The sequence below is a fragment of the Apteryx mantelli genome, chromosome 2 (genome assembly GCF_036417845.1).
Source record: "Apteryx mantelli isolate bAptMan1 chromosome 2, bAptMan1.hap1, whole genome shotgun sequence".
Classification (NCBI taxonomy): Eukaryota; Metazoa; Chordata; class Aves; order Apterygiformes; family Apterygidae; genus Apteryx; species Apteryx mantelli.
In genome coordinates, this window is record NC_089979.1 from 161,457,153 (window position 1) to 161,469,821 (window position 12,669).

Genomic DNA, 12,669 nt, shown 5'->3' on the forward strand with positions numbered 1-12,669 from the left:
TCTGCAGGCTGGGACTACTTCCTATGTCTCTTCATAGACACCAGAATTAATTTCTTTCTGATTTTTGCTTTCTAACACCTTTTAAATCACTGTTGTTTTCACATTTTGAATCCTATCCTTAACATATTTCTTTCCTTAACATTTTAAAACAAATATCTGTACCTGTCACAATGCAACACAGAATGAGATTTTTATATTGTGTCTAAAAGCTTAGAAAGTAAAATTATGATAAAACAGAAACACACCTCTAACATAGTCCTGAAGCTCCTGGAGGTTGCAAGGAACCTAGTTCTTTATTAAGTTCTATTTTTTTTTTCCCAATATTCTTTATATAGCCATATTTTTTTTCATTCCTACTAAAGCATAGAAGGTTCCTCTGGGTTTCACTAAACTGCATTCTCAAACGAGTGCAAGAAAGAAAATTGCAATCATTTTACTGCTGATTTGACTATGTACGAGACCTTGTACAATTACCTTATGTATGTTTTATTTAAAAATAAATTGCAGGTTATTTTTAAGATATTTTGTGGATTTTGTTAGGACATTAATCTCCACCAGTCTGTCTGTTCAACTTAGATTGTCTATACACTCAGAAAAGGAAATAGAATGAAAAATGTTATATTACACAAGCAAAAAAATATAAGTGTTATTTTTGTATCACAGTGTTTTGCTATGAGTCTTTCTATTTTCCCTTTTCTGTTTGATGAAAATCTAATTTGCTAAAGAAAATATTTATAGAGGAAGGCTGCTGGTAGCTGATACCAGTACATAATATACCTATGTACTCTTGCATGACAGGCTAATTATTTCTAACTCTTGGTATTACTCTGGTCTTCTCTGGAATTGTGGTTTTGCTTTTCAGTTTATTGATGTGTATCTGTGTCTGTGAATAAATGTAGGATACAGTTTGTTGGCCTCTGCTATATGAGCAAGACTGTCCAGCTTAGTCTGAAATATTGTTTTGCATTCAGTCATGTAAAGGTGTAAAGGTGTAAAATTTAGTCCTAATTCCATTTATCTACATTCTTCAAAGAGCAGCAAGAGTTTAATCCTGTTATTTTTAATATAAAATAGTTAAAGCTTTAATAACATAGAGGTTATCACACAGCAGCTGAGTTCAGAACAGAATACTGTGTTGTTAATGCTCTCAGGTCCGTGCAGTTTTGTTGTATTAATGATGTTAAACAACACCCCCTAGAATGGACACTCAGTAAAAAATGGAGAATTGGTGCATTTTTACTTAAATCACTGTTATATAGGGAGCATTAGAAGAACACATTAGAAACGCAGTGGAAAAATGGGAATGTAGGGCCTGAGCATTTTACAAAGACCTGTTGGACAGAATTTAGCCTATCTGTTCAGGCCAACATATCACATACTGTTTTACGAGTGCATCTGGCTCAACATTTCATAACCACCAACTTCCTGCTGAAATTACCGCCCAGTAACGGGGAGCGACCCAGCTTAACAACTGGGGTGCCAGGGTGGCTTTATCGCTTGCTCCAGGGAAGGGCTGCAGGCCACAACCACCACGTTGGCTCCACGTGATAAACACAGGGTCCATTGCCTCGGTGCCTGCCAGCCCCTGCATTGCTGAGATGACCCCACTCCCAGCATGCCTGTTGAGGACATGATGTTGGCGTAAGCACTCCAATCCTTGCATTTAAGGGGTGCAAACACCTTTCTTTTTTCCCCCTGTGGTTGACATTCTGGAGGGATAATAAACACAGGACCACTCATTCCCTTCTTGTTTGCTCAGATTAAGTGTTTTAATAAAAAATAAAAAAAAAAAGGCAGATTTGTGATCTGTCATTTCACTCCAAATTTTTGCTGTTGGCTCTACCTACCACTACCACTTGTACAATGACAAGGTCTTAATTCATACTAGGATTCCCTTGTCTTCACACCTCAAGAACTAAACTACCACGATGCCATTGCAGTTCATGAATTTAAGTGCCTAACTCCACTCTGCCTCCTTGTCTAAGCCAGAAAATTTTCTGAACTTAAACTAATCTGTGTCAAGGCAGAAGGATTGTTTTTAAGGGCAAAGAACCACTTAGGGACAAATTTTCTACCGGAGTTTTGTGGGGATTTGAAATGAACAATGAGGCTCCTCCAGCACAAATAAAGAATAGGGTTGGCTTCCTTTCTTCCCCTGTTAGTCCGAAATTGGTCCTGACAATTACTAACGTGAAATGTTTTAGTTACTCTGTAGTTTCTCCTTCAAAAAGAAGCTATAGCATTAAAGCTGCCACTAATTCTTGCTCCACAGTCTTGTGCCTGTGTCCCAAAATTTCTGTTCTAAGCACAACATCTATCACAAACTGGACAGTGATCAAAAGTAAAACTCTGTATGTCCATATGTCTGACTGAGATATTGGTACTTCTGCCTCAACAGTGATTAATTTCTAGTAAAATCTCCCAGTTCCTCTGATTTTGTTTATTACCAGGTTTGGTTTATTTAATCCAAGGTGCCTGTGAAGCCCTGGTGTCCTAGGGGAGTTGCACACATCCCATCTGATAGTGCAGAAGAATAAATAGAAGTATAGAAGTGTTTTGCAATCAACCTTCTGTGATGCCTTTTAACATCTTTTGTCTACCTTGTCGCTTTACAGCCCGCAATGAAAAAGGCAGATTAGGAATTTTTTTTCATGGTGATTTTGAGATTAGAATAGAGAGGCACTCTTTCACAAAGGGTATTTTAAGTAGACCAGATTTATAATTGAAAAAAAAAAAAAGAAAGAAAAGCACTCTCCTTTTAAAATTATATTTCAATAAATGATTGCCTCTAAATTTTCTCAAATAATAGCTGCTGCTTCAGCTTCAAATCCAAAGTAAACTATCGCCCTGAAAAGTAACCTCATTTATGTTCTCAATACTTTCTTTTTAATATAATACTTCTGGACATATGAGCCTTAGTTTTGTTACGTAAATGTAGTTGGAGCACTTCTGTTCTCCTTATCACTATGAACAGAGTAAAGAGCACATTTTTAAACAAGGATATTTACTCTATGGGCTGTGGGAATAATATGACTCAAAACAAGACATAAGAATATGGAAGAAGATTCAGAGAAAAGGCGGCCTACACTTTCAGCCCTGGTTCCCTAGAATTAACTGGCTAGAATCCTACACAGGCATGTAAGTAAAAATGGTGCAATATTCAGAAGTTGTGAACATTTCTTAGAACTACTGCTCTACATCTTATAATCATAACTATCAGGATTATGTGTCCTAAATTGGTTACCCAAAGGCGCGCAAGACCGATGGAATTTTTTCTCGAATTATGGCTCTAACATGTCTCTGTCTCAATTTCCCCTTTTGCAGAATGGAGACTGTAGTGAGTACCCTTTGCAAGGTACTCTTTCACTGAGATAATAAATATTAGCTGGATAGCATTAGTGATATCTATTCTATAAGAAGCAACTGAAGATGCTATTTTCATGAAAAAGATGCAAGATTTAGCAAATCATAACAGATTTGTTGAGTGGTTGATCTATATTGTTCCATTAATTCACTAAGATCTTTACTTCTACTCATCAGAGAAGTACTGGATGACTACCGTCCTCCAGTGAATCAAGAAAAGAGAAAATATTTTGCCTGAAGATTAATACATGCATGCTCCTGGACATAAAGATAGAAAAATATAATAACTATTATAAAATTTGCATTCTTAGGGATTTTTTTTTCATTTTTATGTAAGAAATGAAGCTACAGTTATTCATCCTTATAACGTGTAACTAATTCTCATGGGTAAATGAAGTTACAGTGCTTAAGGTTTGAAAATGTGAATAATTTAAAAAACTGTTTTTAGCAGCTAGCCTTTGATAACAGTCAACATTCCCCTTACATTTTGCAGTTTTACAATAGAGAAGGAATACATCTGGTTTATGAGTAACAAAGACTCCATTCTGCATTCATATTATTAAAAGGGAATGAAAATTAAAAGCATAAGCTTTTCCCTTTAAAATGTTCATTCTGCTAGGAAATTCTACCTGTTTATAACAAATTCCCTACTATACCAAAAATTAAAACAAATTGCTAAAACACATAACTTGATTTTATGGGACAGATACTTTAACTGTGCTCACTTTATACAGTGTCACCACTATGCATTCTCACTGTTCCTGAGTACAACATTGGGTGGGAATGAAAAAAGTAAATTTGAAATATAGTTATTGCCACAGAAAGAAAACAGGTTTATGCAAACTTATTTTTAGCACTGGCAAATCTATTTCAATTAAGTAATAAATATCATAGCTACAATATTAGCAGTATTACTGATGATAGCTATGACAGTGTCTAATTTTCAGAGGCATATTTATCATAATAATAGTGCTCACCTAACTCAAAAGGACGTTGTGAGGATTCATGAATATTTATACCCATTAGTGTTTTGGAGATAACAAGCATTATATTATTTTAATTTTTACATGACTAATTAAAGCAGTATGAAGTTGTAATTGGAGCTATAAGCACAAAACCCATTTATCCAACATAACAACTAGACTTAGACAAATAGTAAAAACAAATAATAATAATATGCTGCATTCTAAAAATTTTGCTTTTCACTTCATCCATGTTCTAAATAGAAAGTCCAGCGTTTGGACCGGGTGTCTCTGAGGTCTCTTTTGGACCCATCTCTCTCGGATCCTCTGCCCTGCTCTCATCCTTCAGTTACTCTTGTGTAATGAGAACGCAATTTCCTTACCCCAAGCAGAGACCTGTTTCATGAAACAGCACTCAGTTGTCGCTTGAGTCCCCGGCAGAATTTCAGCCTCTAGCTCAGGAACTCTTGTTGCAAAGGCCAAAACTGAACTCACAAGCTCACTGTCTTAAGCAACAACCTAAACCCAACAGCAATGACAGTTTCTAAATGATTGTGAGATCTATGGGAATGGCCAGGGCAAAAAGAAATACTGAACTCACCACATAAACTATTCTAAAAAAATAGTTGGACCTGCTCCAGCTACGATGATGATTAATTCTTTGCAGTTTTCAGCAGAATAAAAATGCATTCCTTTAACTGCAAAATAGATAATAATGTCTGTCGTATCAGCTATAAAAGTATCTAAGCCGTTATTGTTGTTCAGAAGACTTCAGCAGATTGGTCCGTATTAATCAGCCTGGATTTCCTGTGTATAATTGCTCTTAACTAGCTCACATACAGTAATGGGCTGGTAAATTGGAAGTGAAGAACAAATAGCTTTAAGAAGAATCTGGGACTTTTTATTTCCTTACTGCTGCATTACAATGACAGCTATTCATACTAAAGGCAATTAAATAGTCTCTATTTAATCTCTCACCATGTCACTCAAGAAAATCACTTTCCTTCTCATTTACTTTCCTCTATTTTTTTTATTACCAATTACACCAACTCCACCGTTTAACGCAGACTCCCACAAAAATTTATACAAGCCCATGGGGCTCTAGCTAATTCTCGTTATTCTAATCCCACTGCTCTCCAAGTCACAGATACGCTACAGTTTTTATGGGTTACCTGTTGCTTGGCTATTCAAGGAAACCCACCTACGAGACTGTGGAGGCTCACCAACGTCATTCGAACCCAAACCCACCCGAGTGTGGCCGGCTCGACTCGGCTCAGCTGGGGCTGCAGTGGTCGGCTCCCGCGGAGCTGGTCGGAGCAACGCCGGAGGCAGCAGCATGCTGGACAAGGAGGGGCTTCCTCCTAACACCACGGCCCAGGGACAGCCTTGACCCTCTGCCAAAATGCCGTGGCTAAATCCTACATTTGCCTACATGTTTTAGGGTTACCGAACTCTGTGGCCAGAGCCCCACACGCGTTTCAGAGAAGGGCAATTTCAAATCAGTTTCCCTATAAGAGTATTTATTCCCGAATGCTTGCCTAGAACTTTATGCTGTAGTTTCAGTTGAAGATTGGACCTTGTTCTGGTGTAAAGAAACAAAATTAAATGAACAAAACCCAAAAAGGTTGCAAGAACGTTCTAAAGACAAAAAAGCCTGGAGTCTTTCCTATGACTTTTCTCAAAAAAGAACAAATCTTTGTTCAAAGTTGGAAAAGATCACTAATAGCACAAAGCTTAGGCAGAATATGGTATCTGAAAAATTAAGGTTCTGCAAATATAAGCAATACAAAAATAAGTTTAGAATGAAAGCTGACAGCCTGACTAGCCACAATATGCAGACAGCAGTCTCACCACTGCCTGCCAAGCTTTCTAGGAGAAATGTATTTTAAGAAACACTTTAATTCATCATCCTCTAAGATGATGAAGTGATACAACAGCAAAACACACATTAGTTGCTTCAATATCTTAGCAAAATGTGTGTCTGCCAGTTCAGAGTTATGCTATTCCAATGTTGGTGTCAGTGCCACTAACCAGAACCAACACTGAGCAGAAATTCTTCTTTGCAGATAAACAGAAAAATGTTAGAAGCAAAGCTATTACTGGCAGAAAATGACTTTGTACTACTTTTCTTAAAAATATTTCACCTCACTGTAATAACACACTATGCTTGTCTATTTTGGTTTTTGTTCCAAGTTGGAAATAAAAATAGAGGATGAATGCATTTATATTAGAATTCAGATACACTATTAATTTATTTGAGGCATATTAAGGTATTATACACGCATACAAATATAGCACGTGTATTGTGCAAAAATAACAGAAACATACTCACAGACATTTAAAAGGTAGTGCATCACACTTTAATAGTAAAAATTAAAATATAGCACTTACTTTTTGACATCTGTAAAATAAGTACACAACAGTTTCAATAGGTGTCTGTTTTGGAAGGATTTGCAGAATTAAAATTTAAGAAAACATCCTTTGCCAGTATATTTCCCGAAATTCTCTTTTGACTTTGCAACAAGGACAACTGCCCAGGGCTTTGCTAATCAATTTCTTGCATTGCAGAAAACATTTGACTTTTATCCAAGAATACAGTTTGAAATACAGAAAATGTGAGAAGCTAACTAACATGCACAATTATTTGTAGCCACAGTCTGCATACAAAGTGACAAGAAAGCCAAATAAGTAATTTAAAGTTATTGCAACTTTAATAATCTAAAAGCCACAAAACATAGCTTAAGGATACAATATTCAAGAGTGAAACTTACACTCCCTATCAATATGCCCCTAAAAAAAAAAAAAAGCTTCTTTATAGCCTTCATAAGTATGATTCTTTAAGAAAAAGGTGGGGGGAGGGGGGTGGGGGGGTGTTTTGTTGCCTTTCCGAAAATTGTTTCAGGAACTCTTGCTATCGTAACCTCAAATACGAATACTTGAACAATTTACAATTACTTAGCTCAGCCCTCTTACACCAGATATGCACCTAGATGCATTCTGAAACCTTCTCAAAGACCAAAATTCCTGCATGCCACCTTGAGTTTCCCTTTCTGGAGCAACACACGATGTCAAGAAGGGAGCACCTGGTTGTGTGGTGCCCTCTGCTTCTGCAGGCATGGATCTTAAGCACCACAAACAGAGATTTTTGCCCAAAATCCCAACCCCAAAACCAAGCAACTTCCTGTGATCTGCAAGAGACCTGCAAGCACTGAGATGTGCAGCAGTGTGGGGCACATGGAAGAGGCGCATCCTGTCCATCCCTCTCCATGCCCTCTCCTCCTCCTCCCTTGCCCAAACCAAGCGTTCTTCTGCATGCTGAACGTGACATCTGAGGTGCCAAAGCCCCTGTAACTCTACTTCTGCCAGGTCTTCTGAGATTGTGCAGCTCTTTTGGTGGAGAAAGGCTAAGGGTATAGAGGAGATTTTTTTTCCATTACGATTACTTTTTAGCAATGAAAATTCTTCTCTTGTTCCCGGAGGAATTCAAGAAGTTCTCTTCCCTCTGTGCTCTTCTATCTTGTATAATTCATCTGGGCATGCTCTCGGCACCTTAGCAGCCAAAGTCCAATCTCCACTAAAAGAACTGAATTTTATAAAACATCTCTGACACACAAAGCAGGGGGCCTTAAGGCCAAGGGATGGCTTGCTTGGTGGTAATTAGGCAGTTTTCCTCATATTTAGATTTAACTTAACATTTTCGCATCGGTCTCTGTTTAGAACTCTGCTGAGCTTTGGACAAGTGAAATTGCATCAGCAACAATTTCTCAGCAAAGACACTTTATGAATTCCCCCTAAAGTTTCTGATACAGTTTTGTTTGACCTTTTTCTAACACCAGGCATGGTTGTCCTGACTTATATACCACTGTGAGTCAGGAATAACTCCAAAGATAACAACAGAGAAATGAGATGAACAACAGAGCCACAACCTCTACTACCTAAAAGACCAACAAATTTCCTTTGGTTAGAAGCTCAAACTAAATTTATTATATGAAAAAAAGACTTACAGTTCCTAGTGAGTGAATCATTTTCATTTTGAGGAATTGGTGCAATTATAAATTACAGAAACAAAATATATGGGGCTTATAGCTTAACCAAGTAGTAGTACATAGCCATCATTCAAATATTTCAGGTCATATGCCAGGACAATTTAAAAAGGAAATAAATATTATTAATGGCCAAGATCTGCATCCCATGTTCTCATGTATCTGACTGGTGTTTAGTCATCATTTAAAAATGACTCATTACACTTTTCTCTTTTTAAGTTTGGTAGAAAAAATAGCCATAATCTCAAGCTTAGTAGTAGCTCAGTGGTGATTTCTTGTGGATGATTAATACCTAAACCTCTGAAGAAAAGGATTTATAATGAAGGTGATAGCTCAACCCTAACTGCAGCAGTGGGAATGGTGACACCATAATTAATGTATTATTTCAGTTGTGGGAGACATTGATAGTTGCTTTTTGTTCTTGTGAAGAAATTTATGGTGTGACTGAAAAAGGCACCATGAAAAAAATTACACAAAAGAGGAATAGAAATCCTTGTAGCAAAGACATGTCCTTACAATTCTCCTCCAAAGCCTATAAAATTCTGTCAATGACAGTGTTTCCTCTACAGTATAATTTATACCTTTCTCCTCTACTAGATGGCAGTATGACATGCTTTCAGAATATGTAAGTGAGGGTTTTCTTTTTTGTTTCATAAGAATCAGTTAATTTAAAATATCGTCTGTGCCATGAAAGTTAAAAAAAAGTCCAACACTGGCTGTGTATTTTCAATCAGATCTATTTACTTACTGGTTCAACGTTAAATGCAAAAAGTGCATATTCCCGGTCAGGTGAAACTTCATATCGAAGAGCCTTTAAGGAGACCTAGAAAAAAAAAAATCATATGTTGAAATTTTTTTTTTCAGCTTTGAAGCAATTAACATCTAGAACCAACTGTTATGACCATTCTTGTAAAAATGAAGAATACTGCCTGACTAAACATCTTGAAAAATAATACATCACATCTCTTTTCAAAAAACAGAAATGGTATGTGGGCAAAAATGTGCTCCCGTAAGAGGAGCATTGTGACCCAGACGAGGCAGCTACCTCAAGAAATCAGAATTTCCCTTATAAATCTACTGAACAGGGGCTAGTATGGCTGCTATGGGCAGGAGGTAGTGGTAGACCATGATAGATGACAGCTTTCTCATTTATGTCTCATTCCCTGCAGTCACTGGCCAAAGCACCCAAGATGACTCACAGTTAATACCTGTTGGAGCAAATTATTAATAAAGTGACACCGCTGCCTGTCCCAGTTAAGACAGCATGGAAGAGGAATTCTATCCCATCTTCCACAGTCACAAAACGTTGGGGATGCTGTGGTGATACAGCTTTCCAGTTCCACCCTGATCTGGACTCTGCAAATGCTGCACCTCAAGTATTATTAATAAGAGATTCCAAAATATCTCAGACTTGTCAGAAATTATCTTTTTCCTGCTCTGCTTGTCATTTGTATAGTGCAGATGTCCCTTCCCCTTTCCACTGTGTTTTAATATACAGTGCCAGCGCACACATTATCAAGGTCAAAGAGAGGTCCTACTACCACGACATTCACCTGCTTCCTTTTCAATCTTTTCCTCTCACCTAACAGATTAGATGGAAGTCATTGAGAGATTACCAACGAGCAAACTAGAAGGGGGAACCTGGGCTTCATGAAAATGCACTGCATCAGATGAAGAGTTCTCCACAAGGTCAGCGAGACTGTAGGAGATGCATGAGGAATCACATGGGATATCCAAAGGCAGAGGGTACTGAAGAGTGAAAGCGGTTTAGGATGGAGGGGTGCCAGGGGGACTGTGAGAGCCAGCAGTGTCAGCATGAAGACAGATTTTGTTTACTGATATATTAATAACTTGGAGAAAGGAAAACATGCCAAGGTAGCAAAAGTTATTCTGACACAAGGCTAGGAAGGAAGAAAACAAAGGCAATATGTCCAAATGAGGTGTAACAGAAGCTCTCGTATTGAAAGGTTCTCCATCAACATGGAGGTGATGTTCTGCAGACTTATTTATCGAGAGGACAGAGGAGGAAGGGCCAAACAAGCAGCATGAAAAAAGTAGGACTCTCTTGTAATGTTGTCCTTTTCTTATGAATGATAAAAATTAAAAAGGAGGAGAATAAACAGAGGCCTTGAAACCATGCCAAATGGAAGTAGTGTGAATTCAATAGACCTTAATATTAAAGGAATCCAGTCTATTCCTTTACTCGTAGCATGGTGAGATCCCTCTTCATGGAGAAAAAAACCCAATATGTAGCAGGTATAAGAATGATCATTACATAAAACTAGGGAAAATGAGATCAACAGATGCTAGTTCAAGCCAGCATACTATACCGACAAGGAAAAAATGTACAAAAATGATTTCTGCCTGGTCCTGAACAGGCAAGGAGAGACAATACTCTAAAGTCATACCTAGGGAGGGTGTATTTTGCAATACTCATCTGCACTGGCCCTACTGGAGAAACGTTTCTGGAGAAATGTTAGTTTTGCACTCACTGATGGGCGAGACAGACACTTCAAGCCATGGCCCTTTGGTTGACACAAAAGTGAAAAAAGCAAAACAGCAGAGTGGTAAAGAAAGGGATTATGCTCAGGTAGAAGATGATTGCTTACATGATGTAGCAAAGGATGAAGGTTAAATGGCAACATATAGTGTTTAAGGCTGGGTTTAGTAATAACAATTCAGTGATGAATTCTTGGTCTCATTAAAAAAAATACTGTACTCTAGCTTTGTATGAGTCAAAGACTCAGTTTTACTGCAGAATAAAGTCAACCTGAAATGTGGTTTTATGGTTTTCTTGTAAATTTGCTTTTGTTTTTTGAGACAAAGTCAAGCTTACAGTTTCCAAAGCTGCTTTCTGCAGATTTAGGGTCATTAAGACAAGCCTGTGTTAGCCATACTCTGCCTTTGTAGTTTCACAATTATATTATACAACAAGGAACTCTCAAATTAACCAAAACCTTAGGCAGGCACTGTGTAAGCAACAATTTTGTCAGGACAATGTGATTCATATTTCATTGTTAGAGCAAAGATAAGGGTATTTTACCTCAGGAATTAGCTTTTATTAACTTAACCTATTCATTTTTACCGGAGATGTTGAAAACAGTCTGACATTTAATGTACTAACTTCTGACATAATGCTGGCTTCATCTGCTCTAAAAACTAATGCTACAAAACACTTTCATTATTATAAATACTATTATATTTCAGCTGTGAATTTATTTTCTTTTAATTCATTTTAATAGCCACCTCCTAACATCTTTTCCCAATAACGTCTTAGGGTTTTTCTCGTATGCAGCCCACTTCCATTAGTCAGCACTGTTCATTAACAACACTGAAATTACATTTCAAACATTATGCAAGTGAAATCGGCAAATCCACAGGTTAAAAAATAAGTATTTACATGGGGGAATGTGGAGAATGCTAAGAGCAGCCAGCAAATTGTATCAACTGTCTTTTCTATTAAGTGTGCAAAGACCAAAATCATGTATCTTTCAATTATATATGATATGCAAGACTTGCTTCAAATATCTATATGGTACTTTTTGTAGTATGAAAGAAACTGAACTTGCAGAATAATAAAGAAACTTTGAGTTCAATTTCACATTATCAGTAGTTGCTTAGCCCATAGTATTACAAGTGTATGGCATCTGCTTGGCAATACAAGAAGTTGAAACCTAAGTCATTTTCTGCTTTACTGATCCAACTGCAAGAAAACTGTAAAATTCTTCTGCTCATCATAGAAAATACTTACAATTTTTTTGTTTTCTATTAATACTGTTGAATTGTTAGTTTCAACATTCCTCAGAATCACAGTGCCATTCTGGTTTCTATAAATGAATTCATTATCTGCAAGGAGGAAAAGAAAAGAACATTAAGGAAATATGAAATTGTCTGTTTATGTAGAACCCAATTATGGACTTGAACCAAAAGGACTTTTGGGAAGATTCCCATAAAGAACACAGATTTTTTAACACAGCCATTGCTGTAATGTTAAAGTGACTTCCAGGACAGTCATTAAATAATATGGTTAATATTTCTCACATATTTATTCTGCCATACTTTCCCAGAATTGAATGCAAGAGCGCACCTGGTTTTGAATGTAAATACAAAGATCCCTGTCTACCCTGTAGGGTAGAAAAAGTAAGGTCAAAAAATGTTCCTTACACATAAAGATTTCCAAGATTCTTAATCTCTGTGGGAGTTTATTAGGCCAGATGCCTAGAAAGTCTCCGAACATTAAAGGCAGAAAGTCTCTGAATGTTAAAGGCAGATCATCTTTTAACACAACAGGTTTTTGAACC

The 12,669-nt window shown here is 37.1% G+C and overlaps 1 protein-coding gene across 1 annotated transcript in view; it reads right to left on the reverse strand.

Moving 5' to 3' along the window:
* The window catches only part of DPP6 (dipeptidyl peptidase like 6), a 438,719-nt gene that overhangs the window by 141,429 nt on the left and 284,621 nt on the right, over positions 1–12,669 (reverse strand). The window contains exons 4-5 of the mRNA XM_013943645.2: positions 12,120–12,214; positions 9,117–9,191 (exon numbers count right to left, since the gene is read on the reverse strand). Of these exons, the coding sequence (XP_013799099.1) occupies positions 9,117–9,191; positions 12,120–12,214 (170 nt within the window). The remainder of the gene's footprint in view (positions 1–9,116; positions 9,192–12,119; positions 12,215–12,669) is intronic.